Raw genomic sequence first — 23,364 nt, forward strand, 5'->3', positions numbered from 1 at the left:
TCATCTGCACCAGCCCAGTTCAGTTGGTGCTGCAGTTCCCAGAATGGAGGAGCGTGATATGCTTTCTGACATGCAAATATAAGGAGTCAGTTGAAGAAGAAAAGGTAGCACCATGATTCAACACCATGGCTGAATACACAGGAATTCACATCCAGGCTTTGAAGACCTGGATGGATACTTTGGCAATTTCAGCTTCTCTCACTTTCAATTTTTAAAGCAAGTTCTTTCCAGACTATTTATGAAGAAATTTGCAAATTTTGTCAGTTATTTTTTTAAATGAACCAAATTCTCAGCTATCCCTAGTCCAGAGACCAGAAAATAAATACATTCTACACAAAGCAATGTCAGATGTTCACCTGTTTTGAAAGTACTTTGAATTCTTTTCTTTTCTAAAAGAGGATTCTATCATATCAAACTGACCAGATCTATAAATACAAAACTATGGTTTATACAGGGTGAGAGAACATATGGGAATTGGTCTCTTTTGTTCTATAACAACTACATTGTCCATTGGGTTGTAAGGGGACCATTTATTTCAGACCATTCCTGCCCAGAATAGTCCAATAATACCTATCTTTAATGTTCCTTACCTAGAAAACTTGGTCCTAACAACTCCAGGTGAGGAATACTGTACCCTTCTTAAATCCTGGGAAGTGGAATTATTTTAAGAAGGTAGAAAATATTTCCATTTGCTGTTAACAAGGTTAGTCTTGTCCCATGATTCAGAACCTGAGAACATGGTGGGTGTTGGTGAATGTCAATGCAAGCCATCATCTTTAGGACTGCAGATACAAGCTTAGGTCGTTGCCTCCCATCCTGGAATCCCACTATCCATCATCATCCTTATCACTTTTGCATATTTGGAAAAATGAAACAAAGCACCAACTCCTTATAAAGGGGTAGAGAGTGGTGACTGATCCACCAGTGTGGCAGCCACCCTCTCCTATCTGGCATTGGTACACGGATCTTACACATGTCTCTACTACATTACAGAGCACTTCTGTTCAGCTGCCTGTTTAATATCAGTGAAGGTCGCTTGAGCCTTTTCTTTGATAGCATCCATGTCCATGTTCTGGATGTTCTGAAGCTGTCCAAGAATGGAATCTTTATCTTCTTCTTCTACCTGATCTTCTGCCACCATTTTCTGGAGGTCCTCCGGTACATCCACATCATCTCCTGCCATCTGGATCTGGTTTTCATCCATTTCACTCTGGGGCAGGAGAAAAAGGGAGAAAGGACAAAACAGAGAACTATCAATGTAGGTAGGATGGGAGAGGCGTGCATGATCCACTAAAGGATAAATTGAATGTGTGCAGCTAGTCAACAAAAATTCTACGCCAGCAAAAACCTGAATTCTCTACTTTGAATAGATTGGGCATTCAAGACTGTCCGAACAAGCGAGAGTTACACAGCCTTTGTTGGAGCTGTGATCTTGTATATTCTTACCTAGATGTTCCACTGAACTCAGGAGAATTGGCTCCCAAGTAAAAATCTGTATTAGTCTTGCTTTCAATCTCAGTCAGCTAAAAGTCTTGGACTGGATACTGAGAAGACCCTGCTGAGTGGGGTGGACTGGGGTGGCTGGATGTAACCTCAAACATCAGGTGAAGATGTTGCATGAACAAACCTCACAGAAGGTTCCTTCTTGCAGAAGGTAGATCCCAGCACTTTTAAGGTAAGAGAACTGAGAAGTACCCATTAGCAAAACTGGGTGAGGAAGGTATTTGCTACATATGAATCCCTCCATTGCTTGGAACTGAGAGCTGATTGCTTCCCTTGTAGTTGCTGTCGCAGGAATACCCATGATTCTGCTGAAGCCTGGGACTGACCTGCCCAGCCATTTCCAAAACCCAGGAAAAAGCCAGCAGGAAGAGGGCAGGCAGGCAAAAGATTGCTTAATTTCCAATGAAATGCCCTTGCTTGGAGAGGCAGAGTGTGGGGAGCTGTAGTTAACAGAATGGTTGTAAAACTGTAGTGGGTCTCTTTGAATTCAGCCATGTTTGGTCCTCCCCAGTTCCCTAATCCTAAATTAGAAGCAGCATTAGTCACTTTTTCTGCCCCCCCCCCCCCGCTTCATGCCAAGCCAGCATTTACTGCCTATTCATTTTTCCACTACATCATGTTTGCCAGACATACTTTTTGTTACCGCCAGAGAGGTAAAATAATGAACAATAAAATTAGACCAAAATGTAAATCTGGCTGATTCAATTACATTTCTTGTGCCGCATGTTGCGAATGAAATGGTTCTCTTAAGACCAAGGTAACCTTCCATTTTATTTGAGGCTGTCATTGTGCTGCCACCTGCTCAATAGGAACATATTTTCACACCATATAAATGAGGTTATATTCTCACAAGCCACAGTTAGTCATGGCAGTTGTCCCAGAATGCACAGACTGCCTTGTTAGGTCAGGCAAAGTCTCCCTGGCCTAGCCTTCTTCCCAGAGCCGTCAGCCAGGTATCCCAAAGAAGGTCGCAAGCAGGGCAGGATTGGGATTGGGTTTCCACCTACCAAATCAGTCAGTCAGATGTTGAGCATGAAAACCCATTCCTATTCTTTTTCCCAAGGAAAGTTTATCTGATGTTAATCTACCCTTTTCTTTGATCCAGTGATTGTATGTGGCAACAGGCAGTCACAGAATTTTCTGGTGTACATTTTCCCCATTCACTTCAATGCATATGTAGGTGCCCTTTCCATTGAAGTGAATGGGGAACCCTGTTCTCGCAGGAGATCTGCATGCACACTGGATCATCCACAGCAGTCCAGATCCTTTTGAACACAGCTCCCATTTGCCTTCAGCCAGCATGGCCAAGGGTCAGAGATGATACAAATTGAAATCTCTGGATGCTTCTGGGTGATCTCCTGATTGGCCCAAACTACAATTTGCAAGTTCCTACTCAGGAAAACAAATGGTCTTCCACCTCCAAAGGATGGACAAGTCAGTAAATAACTATTTCAGTAATCAGCCAACCTATTCTGCTCAAGAAGGACCATGTCTGTCCATGCATAGAACATGCATATGCATACTTATTCATTAATTTCTGCCGGCTTCTATGTCGATCCCTGATCCCATCTTCCATGCTGAACCATCTGCTGCTAGAAGCACTGATGCTTATTCCAGTTGGCCTTTAGCTGCCGCCAGTCTTCATTTTGGAGATGTCACAACACATTAATGCTTAGCTTTGATGTGCAAACTGTCTTTTCTTTTTGGATTTTAGTCCTGTACATATGTACAAAGGCTGGGGCCATCAGAATTCATCATAAAGCACTAAACAATGTAGCCATTGTCTAAACAATGGGCTGGTTCCATTAGCACCAGATATAGATGAAACAGCACAACAGGGAGTTATACCCATTTACTTGAGAACTTGCCCCCTGAACTTATTGGGACTTACTTCTGAGTGTACATGCATACATATGGGTCACACAAGGGGCACGGAAGAGGGTTCTAGTTCATGAAAGGCACTATTACCCTTCCTCTGAAGATCAGATGAACATTTGGGAAGAGTTTTAGAACACATTTATGGGAGCTGTCACTTAGAAGAGTCCAAAGTATGATTTCTGCATTCTTACAAACCAAGGACTGGCAAATCAATGCCTCCCAGATGTTTTGGATTACAACTCCCACAATATTCATGCTAGTAAAGGCTGAAGCTTTCCACAGCCCAAAAAGGAATCTCTATACCTGCTTTAAACCATTATCAGCTAGAAGCAGCAGTCCCTTCTATCGCCCCTTTGAACCTATTGCAAACTTCTGCAACTAATCACAATACTGATTATTTTATTGCAAGTTTCATTCAAAACCAAAACCATCCTTTATGGCAGAACCAAACCTTATCAAAGAAGAAAGAGAAACCAGTCCTGCTAACAATCTGATAAACAATAAGGAAAATTGGGGGAGAGAAAAAGAACTTAAAGAATGGGGGCCAAACATTTCTACTTTACCTCTGAGATTGTTTTAGCTGTGATGGCAGGCAGTGTATTATTGTATTGTTGTACTTATTAACGGTATGTTTGTGATTTATCATGCATTTTATATTAATTATTGTAATTTTCATTTGTAAACTTCACAGGCTAATGGGCAGGGTACAAATACAATAAATAAAGAAATACTTTGTGTCATGTGCATTTTCAAAAGACAATGATTAGTGCATGCCTCTAAAAATGCAGTATAACAGAATGCCATTTCCTCTGCCTGGAATAAATTTGCATCAGAAAAGTAGGCTATAAATTCAATAAACAATTAAACACGCCCCCCCCCCCGGCCGTGTGTGTGTGTGTGTGTGTGTGTGTGTGTGTGTGTGTGTGTGTGTGTGTGTGTTCCTATTCTTCAGACTCAACCTTCATTTTTAGGCAAAATGTTTTTCTAGATGAAGTGTCCTCCACCACTAGGGGGCATCATGAGTACTGAGTTATATTTCCCAAGTACTGTTCATGCCTTTGTGTGACTGGTAGAAATAAATTCATGAAATGGATTCAGTAAAGAATGTGATCCTACAGCATCCATATAAGGAGCTACTCGGTTTTTATCAAAGGGAAGAGCCTGAGCAAGCCCAGATTGGGTCCCCAGCCATGCTGGCTCCTTGGCAAAAGAGACATCAGGGTGCCCCATTCGTCACCGGTCCTCTAAGCCTTCGTCGTCCTAGAAAACCCTCTGCCCCAGCTCCAAGTTTCCCTTTCATTTTTCAGGTCACTACCTCAACTACTGATTGTCCAGTATTTGATAGAAGAAAACAATTTTATGGTATTTCACACAAAGTGCACAAGAGGAAAAATACCAGTTCATCAAAACAAAGGCAGTTCCTAATATGATCTTCTGAAAACAACATTATCTTCAACCCTTAAAGCACAAACTCACATGTGGCTGTAAGAAACTGACTTCCTCCAAGGGCTAAATATTCAGAATACAGAAGAAACAAAACGAACGGAAACAAAACAAAATGAAGCAAAAAGAAAAGGGGGGACAAATCCAAGTGAAATAAAACTTCTGTTCATCCCATTACAATAACTGTTGTCAGTTTCCATTTGCTTGCCAGTCGGCACGCCAACTCTTCCCAGGCTCATCCTCTTGGAGAAGGTGGTGCAAATGCCGCACGAGAGAGGAGGAGCTCCAGGGCCAGGGGGCTGCAGGAACGGCAGCGGCTCTCCCCAGGAACTTGCGCCCAAGCGAGTGCCCGACAGGGCCGAGTCCTGGTGCCAGCCCAGAGGGGACTGTGTGCGAGCGACACAGCTGTGGAGTTCAACGGACCATTACACAGCCTTTTCTCCTCTATCTATGCCTTTCGGCCTGAGCCTGTGAGTGCAGCCAGTGTTAACACCGGATTTGTCAGCACATGCACAGCTCCTGGGTAACTTCCTCCAGCAACTCTGAGCTCATGTGGAGAGGAAGCTTTTACTGGAATGGTGGCAGGGAAAGAAAGCATAGATCGAGCCCGCTGGCTCATGTGCTGAAGGCTGCTCGAGCTTGCTGCATCCCTTCAGTAGGACTGCCTCTAGTCTGGACCTTGGTCTGTCTGAGGAGGTGCCGGTTCCCAGTAGGAATGGCCCAAGATCCCACTACACACACTGCTGGGTGTGTGTGGAGGAGCAAGAGTTGCCCTGCCAGTCCCCTCCTGCCAGCAACTTGCTCCGAGGGGCCCTTTTGCAGGGTAAGACCTTGGAGAGAAGGTGTTCCTAGAGCTGACCTGAGCGGTAGCACGATGAGCTTCCAGAGTGACTCTCCTGCTGAAGCCTTGCTCAGAAGAAGCACCCTTCCGAGTGAGGCCCACAGGCTGGGCAGGCTCTGGGGAGGGCCGAGCCAGCTGCTCTCCTGCTCTGGCCAGGGTTGCCACAGTGGAACCCCTGGCATGGCTCTGCAGAGCAGCCAGATGCTCCTGTGGCACTCATGAGAAAGCCACAGTAGGGGTGGCAGCAGCTTTGCCAGAAAACCAGCCAGTGGGACTTTCTCAAGCACCAGCTTGCCCTGTGTCTTGCTCTTGGGCGGGGGCACGTTGCAACTCCTGGGAGTGTTTGTCCATGATCCCGACCCATGACCTGGGGTGGGAGGTGGTCTTCCACCTGAAGGCCGGTCTGGTTCTTGCTCTGATGACTGTTTGAAGAGACTAACCCAGGAGCAGTGTTGGCAGGGTGGTGCAGCCCCTCTGGAGTTCAGCCCGAGTTTGGAGAAGCTATCCATGGTGCTGAACCACTCCCCATTCCTGGAATTGGATCAGGACCAGGGATAGCTTCTTGAAACCCCAGTGAATACACTGCGTCTTCTTGCTGGAGCCAACAGCCTCCATGGAACTGGGCAATGCAGGAAGAGGGCTGTGATTTGGCCTGGAGCAGCGAACTGCAGGCGCTATAGTTTCTTGCACTGTGTACTGCTCATGTCTTCAGGAAGGAAGTACTGGGGATTGGGGACCTTGGAGAATGTGTGTGCTGCTTCCCCAGATAGCTGAGCTGGGTTTTCAGGTGGTGTACATTACTGATGTCCAGGTCTTGATCTGTCAACAGGTGTTCCCCCACACAAAGATTGATGGCCTACTTGTCCTTAAGCAGAACTACCTTGTCCCATGGGACCAGTGATCTAATGGAACCAGGGATGACAGCATCAACACAGGGGGACTTTGACTAGGTTCAGACAACATCACCCACACTCAAAGATTGAATATTGGTTGTGTGTTGGTTGCCAGTGAGCCATGGGTTGTTGCTGAAGCATGGTTATTGTGTTGTCTGAACTCAGCCAAGATAACAAAACCTGGTGAACAACCCAGAATTTACAACCCAACAACAAACCATGGGTTATATACATGGGTGTTTCATGGTTAAAAAACCATGGCTTGGTAACATAGCTGGGCTCAGATAACATAATAACCTATGTTTTAGCAACAACCTATGACAACTCAACCCATACTTTAAAGGTGCTAGTTATGGTGCTGAAACCTACCCCACCACTTTGGGATCAGCACCATGGATAGATCCTTAAAAAGTCAAACTGCACCCCAGAGTGGATACACCACCCCACTGACATTGGAGCCAGCAGCCTCAACTGGTGTAGCTTATCATGTTGTCTGAACCCAATCAGAGTGATTTGCAGGGATGATACCATCTGACATCACGACCCCTCAACATGTCCCTGTTCCCTCTTAGCTTAGCTGGAATCCTAGAAGAAGGAAAGAGGATGTGGGCAGAGGGTGGGAGGGCAGGCAATGAATTTCCCCAGCGACAATGTATTGCTGAGAATTATTCTTGTAATGCAAAGTTTGTGGAAACCGTTTGGCCTGGAATGAGAAAGACCCATTGACAAAAGACCTGCTCCTGATGGAGACAAAAACTGCTGGAAGTGATACGTTCATTTGGGAAAAGAAATTCCTAGGAAACCTTGAGCTGCTGATCTTATGCAGTTGGGAGATGTGTTGCTCACTCCCCTTTCTAATGCAGTTTTGGGTCTTTCCAATCAAAGTCCAACATGCTAACTATTAGACCACCTTTTGCCAGCTCACTATTATTCAGTGACTATTATTATTATTATTATTATTATTATTATTATTATTATTATATCATTCACTATTATTCAATACTACTTTATGAATTAGGTAATATTTATTTATTTATTTAAACATTTATATGCTGCTTATTTTGCCATGGCATCTCTAGGCAGCTAACAACAGATAATGAAAACACTTTATAAAACAATAAAACAATAGGATGCTCTGCGTGATGGGAACTGATGCTCAGGAAAATGCTCTTATTTGCTCTGATCACAGATGGGAAACAGTCCGGGGTTCCCTCTTCCTGCTTCATCCCAAAGCCCCAAGTTGCATCCGGAATGGCGGAGGCAGCTGGAGGAGGAGGCAGGCAGAGTCCCCAGAGCGAGCACAAGCTACATGGGTTGGATGGGCAACCTCCATGGCCCAGACTAGCTGCAGGTTGCCCAACCATGCGCTGGGCAGAGGGCGCCTTGAGAGGGTAACTTCCTGTTGTCACGATTCAGCTGAGAACAGAGGAACCTGCCTTCCAAGAAGAGGGCATCACAAGCAAGAGAAGGGGGACGCCTTCACCTTCACAACCAGGCACCTTTCCCTGGGCCAAAGCACAGCTCCTTCGCCATGACACTGACTCTATAATCACTAATATCTATGAGCAGAAAAGGACCCATAAAGGCCTAGAGAGAGATGAAAGCACAAATGCTTGTGCATGTGCATTGGAGGAACAAGCATCCCGCTATGAAACAGACACGGGAAGCATAGAAGCATATTGGTAGACGCAGCCGCTGAGTTTGTCAAATGTCATAGCACTTACCATTCCATTTCGTACCATTCCAGCAAAACAGCCCACTCATGAACCAGCCACACGACTCATGGATGAAAACATCTTTGTAATGACAAATCTACCCCGACAATCCCATTAATAGGATTAAGGCTCATTAAGGACATGTTTTCTCATATAAGTCTGCCCCAAATAATCCAGGAGCTTTAAGTCTTGCACCAAAACCTGAGGCTGCTTACCTGTTAAAATAGGTTAATATATCTCTGGATTGCAATCTAAAATGTTTAAGAGGCACCTTTTCAACAAGTGTGCATTGCTTCTCTTTGGACTGCACAGCCAAATAGGTTTATTTATTACCTTTCCCAAAGAAACCTAAGGAAATGCAATTCGGGGTGGTGGGAGGGGAGAGATTCCATTTTATCCTCACTGGTAGGTTTGGTTGAGTGTCTTTCATGATCATGTGGGGATCTGAACCCTGGTATCTTCACCACATCCACTCTGCCATGGACTTGATACACGAGTCAGACTCTGCCTGTATCTTTCATCACGGTCATTCTCACCCAGTTTCAGTGTTAACTGGATGGATAACATGGATGGCATCTGAAATTAATTGGATTCTGGTGGCAGATTCTGGAGCCTGCAACCACCAGATTTGTTCCAGAACCAGTTCCAGTACCTTTCCACCATGTGTTGGGCCTTGGCCCATCGGACTGAAGGCTGCTCATGCCATTTTCATGTGCTCCACAGAACCTCCCTCTCAGACATGGCAATCCACCACGCACCAATGACTTTTTTGGGTGAGATGCAGCAAGCAGACTCAGATCTGGAAAGATCTTGATCTCCTAATTATCTTTTGGCTGTCATGGGAACCTTCCACTATGTTGGACTATAAAGCCCAGAATGTCCGACTCTGATGTGCAGCAGTTTTCAAAGGTCATACAGAGACTATTTCCCAGCACTTGCTTCTTGGTCATGAAAAAATCAAAATCCAAACAAAACTATGCTGGAGATGCCAGGAAATTTTACAGAAGGTCCATCATCTCTTTGTAGTCCTCCTGTATATTCTTGCTGCATTATCCATTTCTTTTTCCTCCCATTCTCCCCAGAAAGAAAAAGGAAGGAGAAAAAGGTGGATTTGCTGCATGAAGCTGATTGACTGTATGTGGTAGAAGCTCTCGGTGCAGGAGCATCTTGTAAATCCACTGAAGACCCCCTGAGTGGGGAATCTGCAGAGCTGGAGAGCCCCTGACTAGCTTTGCAGCAAGGGTGCCCATGCATCTCTTCCAGACTTTAGAAGGCATTTGAAGGGAAAGGGGTGCACTCTGAATGAAGAATAGTGGCAAATGGGATACGTTGTGCCTCATTGTACTATCATCAAGACAAACAGGGGTGAGGAGAAGAGCCAATCCTGTTCATGAGAAGGGCGGACAATGTCTGGCAGAGACAGGGATGTACAAGCAGCCAGGGACCTGCCCGGCTGCAACTTCTGTATGTTTGTGTTCTGTTCTCATGAAGCAGGTTGGGAACCTGTGACCTGCTGCCCAATTTCAAAGCCCTGCTGGAAGAGGGGGTGGGGTGTGAGTGCTCGCAAGGCTGTGGTGAAGAGGGCAGGCAGGGCTGGGCAGCTGCTGAGGGCCCATCCTCCAACCGGGGCCAACTGCCAGAAGGCCCGGCTGTTGCTCTTCCCTTCCTCGCTGCAACTTGCTTATTCACATGCCTCTTGTGCCAGCTTGGGAAAAGGGGATGGTAAGAAGCGGGAGCAGGAGATATGACGGTCTCCTTGCTCATTGCCTGTCTGTCTGTCGGGCAAGCCAGTGGAGCCACAACGAGGAAGAGCTGTAGGAGTCGGTGACCAGGGGTGGCGAGAAGGTAGATGCACGGGGGGGAGGGCATGCCCACCTTTGGCTCTTGCCTGACCCACCGCTTGGTTCTAGCCACTACCCCCCACTGCCAGCAGGTAGCCCCCATCAGACTGCCCCCAAAGGGAAGCTGCCCTCCAGAAAAATGTAGCCCTTCATCAGACATGCCATGTTTCACTAAAAGAAGCTTTGAGATGCCATGGTGTCACGGGTTTGATCTGTGCGGTAATTATTTCTTGCATCCTGCTCGTTCATTACTCCATTTCAATCTAGAGGGTGCGGTTTACAATAGAAATAGCAGGCTGAAAGCTTAACCCACTTCCCTGCAGCCTGAGAAAAATGGTTCCCAGTCTGGCCCTTTGACAAAATGAGCGTTACAAGGCCTGACAGCTCCTGGGAAGATTTCCCCTTAACTTTTCTTTAAGTTGAGCCTTAATAAGGTGCTTGCCTGACAGGCCTAAGGTTTGCACTTCTCTCCCTGCTGTTCTATAGCCTCTGTGATTGTAACCCTAAGCAATTATAAATGAAATACCCCAAGGATTCAGTCATTGGCTACCTTAGGACATTTGGGAATGTGTCACATCCCCCGTGGCCTCTTAATTTCATTATTGCAGCTTAATTTATACAGAATTATAAAGAATGCAGAGAAACATCCGAGCCTTTAACAGGGTCATCAGTTTGGATAAGTTCCTAATTCAATTTAAATAAAATGTTATTTTTGTTATGTTAACTATTGTACTATTGCCTTGTACTATTGATTGTTCATTGATTATTTAGTTTGTCTGGCATTTAATCTTGGACAGTGCCTTGAGACGGTCCTCGTGATCCAAGGCCCAGCTGCATCCTCGGAAGGAAGTCACCTTTGTGGTCGTTTCTGCTCCAACTCTGGTGGAGCTCAGCCTTTGGCGTTCCATCTTCATGACCTCAGGATCTGGGGGTTCTCTGGGAGGCCATCAGAGCGTGTCCCAGGAGGCTTAACTTTTAGAGGGTTGTTCTAGGGGGGTCATGTGTCCTACTTTACAGGGGACAGTCCTTTCTCTGAAGGGCTGTCAGAAAACTGTTTGAGGAGCTGTCCAGCAAGTCTGGGGAGAAGGAGAAGGACCATAAGAAAGGACAGCAGTTGCCTTGGCATGGCCCACCGAGAGTCAGCACCCAAATGAGCAGGTGCAGGCCACCTGCTCTTCCCCACCTGCTTTTCCCTGAAATGTAGCCCCCTGCTGAGTCTGACCTTGGTGCATCTAGCCTAGTTCTGTTGACACAGGACCACAATCCTCTAGGTATTTAGGCAGGGTTCTTCCCCAGCCCTGTCTGGGGATGCTGAGACATTCTGAGGCAAAGCAGGTGCTCTGCTATGGAGCTGCGGCCCCTCTCCGGAAGGCTGAATGGTACCTAGGTATTTAACTGCAACAGCAAGATCTAAAAGTTCCTGTCTTCTTCAGGAATGGACAATAGGGATAAATGCCAAATTATGCCCCTAGGAAATAGAAACCAAACGCATTGTGACAAGATGAGGAGTGCTTGACGCAACAATACTGCAAGTGTGAATACTGGAATTGTTGAGTCAACAATGTGATGTGGTTGCAGAAAGGCCAATGCTATTTTGGGATGCATTAATAGAAGTATCACTTCCAAATCATGTGAAGTGCTCGTTTCCCTATACTCAGTGCTAGGAAGAACGCATCTGGTGTACTGTGTCTAGTTGTGGGCACCACAGTTTAAGAAAAATGCAGGCAAGCTGAGAAGGGTTCAGAGAAGGGCGACAAAGATGATTCAGGGGCTGGAAACAAAGTTCTATGAGGAGAGACTGAAAAACTAGGCATGTCTAGCCTTGAGAGGAGAAGACTGAGGGAAGATATGAGAGCACTCACCAAGAATTTGAAATGCTGTCACAAAGGAGGAGGACAAGATCCCTTCTCCATCATCCCAGAGTGCAGGACACGGAATAACAGGCCCAAGTTGCAGGAAGCCAGGTTCCAGCTGAACATCAGGAAGAACTTCCTGACCGTTAGAGCAGTATGGCAATGAGCCAATGGCCTAGGGAGGCAGTGGGTTTTCCCACACTTGGGACATTCAAGATGCGACTGGACAGCCGTCTGAGAGGGATGGTTTAACAGAGAGTCCTGCACCGGGCAGAGGGTTGGACCTGATGTCCCTCTGGCCCCTTCCAGTTCTAGTATTCTATGATTCTATATTTGTGGATCAGTTTCAGTGGTATATTTTTTTTCCAAAGAATTCTGGGACTTGAAGTTTTAAGAGAGGGTTTTTGTATTATAGGTCTTGGCTGATCCTGATTTTTCCTGGGTAGTTTAAGCCAGTTTGAGTTTCTACTGTTTACATGGAAGTCCCAGCTATGAACTCTGAGTTCCACTCCTGATGGCTTTAAGCCAGCTGTGAAAACTTTCTAATTCCACTTGGCTTTTAATGGTTTTGTATTCTTTCTGATCTGAAGGCCATAGTTTATATTTGTTCCAAGTGATGCTACTTTATTGCTTTTGTTCTGTTATGTAACCCACTTTGGGGGCCCTTGTTGGGATCAAAATTTGGTATAGAAATGTTTTTATAAATAAACAAATTGAATAAATTGATGTGCAGGTTCATTTCAGTCAGATGTAGGGAGATGAATTTGGTTTAATCCCTGACTTCCTGCATCAGATGGTTCTGAAGTCTGCTTACATTGCCGTTGGATTAAACTGATCATCCAATGGAAACAAAAATTTAAAAAGCAGTACCCTAATTTTTCTAAGAGAATTCAGACAAGGAATATTCCATGTATTTGAAGTAACAGATGTCTGCATTGGCAGGAGTGCCCCTGAATTTTAGCCATGTATAATTCAATTTCGTATCTGTTTGAGGATATAACATATCTTCAACTCTGTAACTCTATCAGGTCAGTTCCCCCTTGTTTATTGGCCCCTGACTGACAAATCAATGCTGCTATTTTGCCTTTGGCGATGTTTTAAATGCCCTTAGAGCGCACTAGCTTTCCTTCCACTTTTCACCTGGATGTCTTTTCACATGGAAATCCAAGTGAACTTTTATCCACATTTTTCAGTCATGCCCACTAAGTACATCTGTGAAAGTACATGTTGCCCTTCCATTGATTGAAACATGTTAGCATGCATTTCTCAAATATCCTCACATGTGGCTGAATGCAATTTTGATGATTCACGCAGGAAGTTTGGAAGTGTTCAGACTTCAAATTGTTCAGCTGCAAATAGCATCTGTGTCTGTGTTTGGGCAGAATTTGCGGACTGGGTAAATGCTGATCAACACCGAACTGCAACCATTTCTCCTATATGTCTACCCTATACAGACTCAGCCTACATTAGACCTTACAGAGAAAGCTTTGCCGTGGACCAGCTCACCTTTCCTTTTTGCACTGCCTCAAAACTCCTCCCTGCCGTGTCTCACACTGCTCTGCCCAGCTGTCATTTAAAGACCTGACCCTTCAAAAGAATGGTGCATTCCAAGGACCAACCACATCCAAATCTTTATGCCAAGTCATAGACTCAGCACCATAGCAATTGCCCGATCCAGTCCTTTCCTCGTACTCCGGCAAGAAAACCACAATAATAAAGGCCTCTTCCCTCACTCCACTCCATGTATAGAGTAAAAGCATGAATGGGGCAATGAGAACGTGGCATCCTATAGGTCAGCCTATTTTGCGGGGGGGGGGAGAGACTATGCTGAAAGAATGAGGCGGTTCCTCTGGTTTGCAGGGCCTTTAAAGACAAAACTATATTTTACTTGAGATTATTTCTTTGTTTAAAAAATTGGGGAAGCAGAGAAAATTTAGAGGGGTGTCAATCTCCCTGTTAGCCTAACTCTGGCTACTGTCCTGTTTAGCAGAATGTCTGAAAAGGGGGCCCTCCTTGCATATTAGGGTGGCATGTGCCCTCTTTGATAAAGGGCTATCCTCTATCTAAAGGGTTGCCAGAAAATCGTCCTCTGCTTGAAGGGCTGTTCAGCACCATGAGAAGGAACCACAAAAGAAAAGAATTGCCCATCACTACCTGGGCACAGAGGTGACCTGGTCACAGTTTTCCACACTGTGGTGAGATGCACACTATTTCTATTTCTGTTATTGCATTTTTATATTTGCATCCATACATACGAATTAGCATAAGCCAATAGGTATGATGCATTTGTTGACAATTCATAAATGGCCATCCAGAGCTGTGTGCACTTAGGGCCCAGTACCAGGGTGGAAAGATGTCGAGCTCTGAGATCTAGGTTGGGTTCAGGGTGCAGGACAAACCTGGGACAAATGCAAAATGGTGCACGGGGGTGGGGGAGCCAGATGGAAAATGGTGACTTGGGGGAGGAGCCAATTATCTGCTATGCCCCCTTCCTATTGACCTGCACGTAGAAGCACAGATCCACAGCGGATCGGGAATTCTAACACAAACAGTGGACAGTGGAACAGCACAAAGCCATGGCCATCGCAAGCAACTTAGGCTCATATTTTCAGGTAGGGAACATTTAGATCTCCAGAAACCCTTGGAGATCAATTGCAGATCACAGAGATCTACAGTAGATTTCAATCTACTCTGTCCACTCTTCGGTATGATCTCATGAGGTTCCCGTTCAGGTGGATCTGTAGCTTTTGGATGTGGAATGTAAAGAATACACCCATATAGATAAGAATTTTCTCTGGAGAAACAGAACAAAATAAAGATAGAAAGAAACTCAATCTCTCTGTCTCTACTTAGAATCTATATCCAGAAGCTAAAACCTAATAACTGAGCCTTAACTCTGGCTTGCCGTTAAGCACCCAACTGTTGTCACACAACATTCTGGCCTGGTGATGTGAAATGCCTTAAACTTACATAAAGCAACATCCTATTAAAAGTCATCAGGCCTCAAGCTTGCTTGGCATTCTTCCTTCTTGTTTCCTTAAATATTATAACACTCAGTTTAAGATATTTACAATGTTTATTTTGTTAGTTAATGAGCTGCAGAAGGTTAAACCCATATAAATATAACATGGTCTTGTGGCACTTGAAAGATGAACCAATGTGTTATGTCTTAAGGTTTCTTGGACTATATTCTACTTCATTTGTTAAAGGTATGTATGTACACACACGCACACATTTAGTTATGGGTGGGGATACTATTAAAAAGTGAGGTCAGCTCAGAAAAACTAATTGGTGATGATTATGTTAAGAACTGTCAGTAGTTATAGATTACACAGACATTTTGACACTGGTAAGCTAATTAAAACAAAATTAGTGTGGGGATACACATACACCCCTTGATCCTGGACAAAACCTCTGGGGAGAGACTTGAACAATCATTTCACATTGTCATCACTTTTCAAAGTGCTTTTGTTTCGTAATAGCCACCTAAAACTCAGTTACACTGTCCTGGAAGTGTAAAATGTTCTCTCTCTCTTTTTGAGAATATACCTAATTCTGATGTCAGAATGGTATCCCTCCAGCTTTTTGGACTACCATTTCCATCCTCCATGACCCTTAGCCAGGCTGGTTGGGGTGGAAAGTAGTTGTGGTCCAACCCATCTGGCAGGCACAGGTTGCAGAAGGCTAAGCAAGATCTTTTGAAACTATTATTCATGATTATGAGAGAGAGACGGAGATTAATATCATTGTGGAGATTATTGTAACATTTCTGTCTTTCTCTTCCTTCCTTGTGCCTCACTGCAGAGTGAGGAACATGGGCAACTAACCTTTCATCTAAAATTCCTGGGTGACAGAGGATAAACACTGACGCCATTACATGATTTTTTTTAAATTGCGGGGGAGTGGGGACACTTACCTTTGGGAGTCTGTATTTCTCTCGCAAATGGACCCTCAGGACAGCTCTCTCGGCCTTCTTGTGTGCAAAGGCAGCATCTCGCTCCATCCTGGAAGTGGAAATGGGAGGTTCTGTAACTATAAAGGGCACATCTCCTGCCCCAACCCTTTGAATCCAGGGTTACAACTCCCATCCTCCCCATCCAGTTAGGCAGTTTTTTCCTTCTAGGGTTGGGGGAAGGCAGGTCATAGGATGGAGGTTCCTTGCCAGCCACTTAGCTGAGGTAGGAAATTCAAGCTAGAGTATCCCCAAACACCATCTGTTCAGCCTCTGCATAGAGGCCTCCTCAGGAGTTAATTTCACAGTCAATGTTCTCTCACCATGAAAATGTTTCTCCTAATCTTCCATTGGAACCTGTTCTCCTGTCAGGAGTGGACTAGCTCACTGCCCGCCCCTAGAATGGGTCTGAGAGCTGCCATCTTACTTTCCCACAGTGATGCAACATCAGAAGCATTGTGGGAAAATTGGTGGTGGCAGCTCCTGAATGTAGCCTTGTGCTGCCATCGCCTGCACGTCTGTGGCCTGCTGATGTAGGATGGGTTGTCCAGAGCTAGTCCTTCCAGCCATGGAAGCCCCCTTATCTTCAGAAGAGTGGGGTGGTATTGATCATACTTCTGGAGGTGGAAGTCAGGCTGGGTTGTCCAGGGAATGCGATTTGCTGTTTCCAGGTTTCAGCTGGATCTATGCACTGTTGTGAACTGGTAGTCCAGACACCACAACTGCGAGCTACAGGACTGAAATCACACATGGGGTGCAACACTTCCACATGCACAGGAAACAAGGATTGTTTCCCCCTTCTTTTGCTCTTCGGATTGTTGAAGGGGTGAGGTGGCTTGTAATGGAAGAGGATTGCTGCTACTGCAGCAGAGCACTGGCAAACACATTTAAAAGAAGGAACTGGGCAGGGAGATGAAAGGAAGCTGGTTGTATATCTGATTGTTCAAAAGGTGAGTCCTTAGCCCGCTCTACCCTTCTAGTAGCCTGCAGTGGAGGATTGTTTCTGCCGTCTATCAAAAGCCAGAGAGAAATGGGGAAATACTTCAAACAAAGTTGGAACCCCTGGCTGTGCTCCTGGTTTTGACTTCCCAAAATGAAACTGGGATAATTGGAATTTTGCCAGGCCATTGCCAAAGGTAAGAATAGGCCTGAGACGTGAGGGAGGCACTTTTGGACCGGGGCTGGTTCATGCAATCATAAGAAAAGCTGCATTTATTTTTATTTTTATTTATTTTTGGATTTATATCCTGCCTTTTTCCTACTAAGGGCTCAAGGCAGCTTACATCAATCTCCTCCTCCACCTTATCCCCAAACAACAACCCTGTGAGGGAGGCTGGGCTGAGAGTCTGTGACTGGCCCAAAGTCACCCAGTTGGCTCCATGGCTGAGTGGGGACTAGAACCCAGATCGCCTGAGTCCCGATCCCATGCTCTTAACCACTACACCCCACTGGCTCTCCAAGCTACTTCCAATATGCATACATTAATGGCACAGGTGCAGCCTTTAGGTCAACTGTTGGCAGGGGAGACCGGGGACTCCTGTGTCAGTGGGGATCCTCCTCCATTGCGGCTTTTCTTTCGAGCTATATTGGAGCTATCCATGGTGCCAAACTCCTTCCCCAAAATAGGTTCACTCTTAGAGAGCACCATGAGTAGCTCCCATGAAGTGTCATAAAAGTAGGAATGGAGGAGGACCCTACCCTGGTGCCACCAGTGCCCCTGCAGGTGCTGAATGGAACTGCACCACAAGAAAAGCACTTCCCCGTAAGGATTACGTGTGAGCAGCTTTGGGCTGGAAAGTGCTGCCTTTAAGAGTTACATGCTGGGGTGGGACTGAATCTTCAGAAACAGCCTTTGATGGGTCAGACTAGCTATCCGTCTGACTCAGTTTCATTCTGGATTGAGGCCCTGCACTGAAAATTCCCTTCCCAAACTGTTATTTGCCTCCAAGGTTGCTGTTGATGTGGATCAGGGTCCCAATGGCTACTCACCCATCAAAGTAAGAGCAGTCATTTTACTTATTTATTAAATCTGTATAAAAGCTGCCTGTTAGCATCATGCTGTCTGGGTGGCCATAAAGTGCACCTATTTTTTTAAAAAAAGTATGTTTTAAGTAATGTATGCCTTTAGGCTGAGGTCTTTGCAATCACCTGGAACACAGTCCTTCTAGCTGAGATGTCCCAAACTGAATTTGGAATTTCTGCCTACAGAATGTGCATTCTGACCCTTAGTTAAACTTCATCCTTTCGAACTGAAGAGATATGCCGGTGTGGTGTAGTGGTTAAGAGCACAGGACTGGGACTCAGTCAATCTGGGTTTCCTGCTCAGTCATGGAGCCTCCTGGGTGACTTGAGAGTCTGGGTGGTCACAGTCTCTCTGCCCAACCTACCTCACAGGGTTGTTGTTATGGGGATAAGATTGAGAGCAGCAAGATATGAGCTGCCTTAAATTCTTTAAAAAAGAAAAAAAGTGGGATATAAATCATCTGTCTATCTATCTATCTAGAGAGAGAGCGTCAAATTTCCTGACACTGAAGAATTAGAAGTGCAAAAATATGCTATACATCTCCCTATGGGAGAAACTGCTGAAAACAGAGGAACATCTTTGATGGCAACCTGGGGTGGGAGAAGCTTTGGAAACATGAACGATTTGTTCATTCCAAAGCCACACAGAGTTTTTGCTCATTCTTGCTTTCTTGATGTCATTCCAAAGAAGAGGTGGCTTTTCAGAGATGGGCTCAGAAGAGCCCTGAGGTCCATCCGGTTGAGCATCACACTTCCCATAGTGGCCACCTGGATGTTGTGCCCACCAGCAGGGTGTGATGGCTGCTCCCCAGCATTGGTATTCACCGGTGCACAGCCGGGGGATCTGTAGACTAGCTTCATACTCTGGGCACTTGGGTTCCAGTTCCATCCAACATTACTAACCAGACTCCCGATGGATTCCCCATGAGGCAATGCAGCCTTTTACAGAAAAAAATGGTCTCCACCCCCCATGAATAGATGAATCCTGGAAGTTCAGAGCAACTTGCCCCAGCGTGGTGTCCTGCAGGTGTTTCAGACTTCAACTCTCATCCACCTGAACCAGCAGGACCAATCAACCAGTGAAGCTGGCAGTGGAAGTCACCAAGCTAAAGCAGGATGCATTAGAGAAACATGCAAAGCTCTTGGGGATTTTGGAGTGTTGTAGGAAAGCACAATATAATGTTGAGGCATCTTTAACATCAATAGCTAAAGTGGTGCTTCTGAAACTGAGATATGGAGTCCTGGAAGTGTGAGGCATGGAGAAGGGGGTCACACAATGGTCAAGGGAGGCCAAAGATGGTGAGGCAAGTGATGGCTTCATCACACACCTTCCCAGAGACTTGGGAGAGTCGAATGTCCTCTGGAAGAGGAACAGCACTCATCTGCGGTGGATAGGTAGGGTGGCGTAACACATAACATTACGTGCTGTGTTACGTTACAATCCCACAGAGATATAAGAAGGGAATTCAGGAACAGCTGCAGCTTTGTTCTGGAGATACGCTTGGCTTTGAAGAGTTGGATGTGAGGAAGTTAGCCAGCCCCTGATCAATTCCTCTTCCAGTGTCAGAGTGGAATACCTCAATCCACAGACTGGCACATGGGGCAGCTGGCAATGTGGTCTAGGAAATATACAGTTACAGCGAACAAAAAGGTAACAGGTGCATTCGAAGCTGTTCTCCACTGAGAACAGTGGAGAACAGCTGATTAACATATCCCAAAACTGACTAAATCAAAGCATGGTAACACTCTAAAATGTGCATTTTAAAATGATGCCTATTTACAGGTAAGGGTGCACTCCTAAAAAGTAGCATACATACTAAGGGCACTTGTGCCTTGGGGTAATTTGCTTTTTAAACATATTAATTAATTTAATTAATTAAAATCTGTCTGTGCATTTCAAGCAGCAATAACTTCAGTCACTAGGTACCAAATTTCACTAAGCAGCACACAGTTTTGCAGTTCATGCAGTTTGCAGCTAGGGGGACTTCATAGTTTGAGAAACACAGCTGTATGGCTTCTCCCCTCGTAATGTGGGGCAGCCCCCCAATGGGAGAATGAAGTGGTAAAGCCATCTTTCAGGGGGCAATAAGATGTACCAGTGTAGAGGTCAGCAAAAGCAAGACTTCATTTAGATAGAGGCAGTCAGGATGGATCCAGCGCTGACAACTAGAGTGGTTTTCTTGAGGGTTTCACTGAATCAGGCTAAGCTGCATTAAGGTAGGCCTGTTCACTAGTTAGTAATTTATTCAATTTATATCTCCCCTTTCTCCCATTGAAGAACTCATGATGGCAACATGCGGTTCCCAGGTGGTCTCCCCTCCAGGCTCAGGTCAGCCCCTTATCTGCTTAGCTTCAACAATGGTGGATACCTTGCATGCCTTCAGACACACTCTGGGTCCTAGAAAATACACTTGCACTAGTAAATTTCAGGGTGTTTCTAAGCTTCAATTGTAGCAGATTTTTGACATGTTAATCAGCTATCATTTCTGAGTGGAAAACATGGTCCATGCTTCTGCTACAGGTTTGCCCACGTTCGTTGCTTTTTCCCGGTATCCTTACTAAACCAATGTGTACACAACCATGCAGGTTCTGGGCACAATGACCATGTCAGGGCCAGCTTTAGGTAGGATGAGGGGGCCACCTCAGGCAGGAGTTGCTGAGGACTGACTGGCAGACAGAGTCACTGTATCCCTCTACCTTCTGCCCCCTAAGCTGAAGGTGGTAAAAATTGTAATACATGGAATGAAATGCAAATTCCCAATGGGGAAGTAAAATTCAAAGTCTAGACTAAAATTCTGCCAGCTCAGTCAGTAAGTATACATGGAATAGTGAGGAGGGTACATCATGTCCTTTGCCTCAGGCAGCTGGTCCTGGAAGGGATCAAGAACCCAAAGATTATATATATTTAGAAACAAGAGGGGGATTGGTTTCAAATGTTTCAAAAATCACTGAACTAAAGTCTGGCCAAGATGACAAATCAGGTGAGAATGCTGAATTTCCCACCCCTATTTCTTCTTCCAGCATTAGAGAGGATCACTTCAAGTAGAGCAATAGACAGGGTTAGGTGTCCTTTCTCAAAACAGGCAGTTGTCCTTTATCCCTGCAGAGTAAACATGGCCACCAGGATACAAAGCAGAAGCAAGGAATGCTCCCTCACTATAGCCTGGAGGTTGTGTTACTGTCAACAACGCACCCACAGTTCTTCCTTCCCGGTCCAAGCAAATCACAGTTCTTGCTTGAGTGATTCCATGCAATTAGGGTTGTCCACATTTTAACCAGACGCTGTAGCTGTTCCTTTGACAACAGTGTGACACAAAGGGGTTAGCAGATACCAGTGCTTATCTCCACCACATGAAAAGCATCCCTTGTGAATCAAGAAGCTGTTAAAGGCATAAGAGTAGGTCAGGTCGTTTTTTTCTCAATTACGTGGCAACCCAAGTTGTCATGGATGCTGCATGACAGATTGAGAGAAGCCTACCAAGATGTGCCCCTAGTGAGGACGCTTGAGGAATGGAATTCAATGGTGATGGTCTTTCTCGAGCTCCCTGATCACTCTGTATAATACTAATTGGTGCTCATTCATAACACTCCTGGGGTTTGGCCTTGTATTATATGAAAACTTCTCCTTTCATTTGCACACATCTATTTTTGATAGTTTGACAGCAGAACTGCACTCTGAACATTGATAATGTGGTAAATACAGGAAAACCAGAAGAAAATAGGAGGGCCACTAGGGGTTTAATCCATTCTGAGCCACTGATTCACTGGTTGACCTTTGGCAAATCATTTAAGCTCTGTGAAATGCAGTCTGTCCAGCTATCAAACAGAGATACTGGGGGAGTGGAGGGTGCTGCACCTATTACCAGGTTCCCTGGATGACTCAGTCACCGTTTACGTAACTGCTGCGTCTCTTGCTTCTATCTGTTGCCCTGGGTACAAAGTTTAATTCCAGCCTTGAAAAGCATGCTAGTTTTGTTTTCTGCTAAGGGGAAGCACAACACAGCTTTAAGTGCTACCTCAATTAAGAATATTATTTCGAGAGAGCATTAAATGCAAGGTATTTGCTTTGTCCAGGTTTGGAAAGCGCTACTGGATGGACAGTATTGACTCCCCCTACCCACCTCCACGTCACTTTTGAGGAAAAGTCTAGGAAGTGTAAAATACAAAAAGTTGCATTCTCCATAATCCATGTGACAAAAATGGCTGCTTCTAAATATAGTCTGGTTTGCCTTAAATTCCATAGGTCATTAACCTTTCACCCATAATCATCTTAGAAGTGGGATTTAGCCAACCATTATGTAATTGATCATTAATGAAATGATGCACTAGAGATTTGAAAGTCAATTGCTTTTGTAGCTGCAATTGTGCCCAGCTTTTCTGTTTTTATGGAACTTTGTATTTTGCTTTACATGGCCTCACATGTAATGAGACCTTGGAATTTTATATTTGACAAGCAACTTTCGAAAATCCTTTCCTACAAATACCCAGCTTCATTTTAACAGCCACAAAGAGGTGTGTGTGTTCATAGGAATGACAGACAAATAAAAATGCTCACAATTATAATTTTCAAAATCTGGTCTCATTTAGGTGAAGGGAATTAAATCATAGCTGACTCCATTTTGGCATACTTGTTATGAATCATAGGGGCAAAAGAGAATTTTAAGAACACTCTGGTATTTTCGGAAGGAGGCTCATGTAACATCAAACATTAACTATGTAAGTGTGTGTGTGTGTGTGTGTGTGTGTGTGTGTGTGTGTGTGTGTTTAGAATATACCTAACTTTGCACTGTGCATAACACTGACAAAAACCAAATTAAAAAAATTAGTCAATGAATGCAAGCAAAAACTAAAGCCTTTTCAAACATGTTTAACTGATCAATAGAAATGTGAAACTCTGCATTCATATCTATGGTTATTATTTTGGAAAAAGTAGCCAGAACATGCAAGGCATCCCTCCTTTTTCCTTCCTAGGAATATGGAGAAAGAAAATTCAGATGCAGTGGTGTAATATTCCAGGAGACAATGCCATGACAAAAAAATCAATGGAGCTTCTTCAGAGAAGTTAATGTAGAGACTGCACTCACTCCTATATCCCCCTTTGTGGTTTTATTCTCTTTTGAACAGAGACAGCATAGATCAGTTGTGTGACAACAATGCGAATGGGTACTCACTTTTCTTCTATCACTTGCTTTTGATACTCTTCATATTCCTCCCGGGTCATTCCTGCTGCTGCGGCTGGGTCAGAAGGCGCAGAGTCTTCCTTGCTTTCTTCACCCCCTCCACCAAGTCCTAAATTTTTCACTTGGTTGCTCAGCATACTTTTCATTAGGAAAGCCATCTCTTCTGCGTCTACTCTTCCTTCTCCTTTCCTTCTCCTTCTTCTCCTTCTCCCCAATTGAAAGAAAAAACCCTTTAAAAAGATG

General features: G+C 44.8%; 1 protein-coding gene across 1 annotated transcript; it reads right to left on the minus strand.

The window, feature by feature from the left end:
- Nucleotides 1–982: 982 nt before the first annotated feature.
- On the minus strand, nucleotides 983–23,279 carry CPLX4 (complexin 4). The gene is made up of 3 exons (XM_044431542.1): nucleotides 23,113–23,279; nucleotides 15,884–15,971; nucleotides 983–1,210 (listed from the first exon to the last, which is right to left on the minus strand). Exons 1-3 carry the CDS (start codon nucleotides 23,277–23,279, stop codon nucleotides 983–985), a joined length of 483 nt encoding a protein of 160 aa, XP_044287477.1.
- Nucleotides 23,280–23,364: the final 85 nt, after the last annotated feature.

The sequence above is a fragment of the Varanus komodoensis genome, unplaced genomic scaffold (assembly GCF_004798865.1).
Source record: "Varanus komodoensis strain SLA01 unplaced genomic scaffold, ASM479886v1 scaffold22, whole genome shotgun sequence".
NCBI lineage: Eukaryota > Metazoa > Chordata > Lepidosauria > Squamata > Varanidae > Varanus > Varanus komodoensis.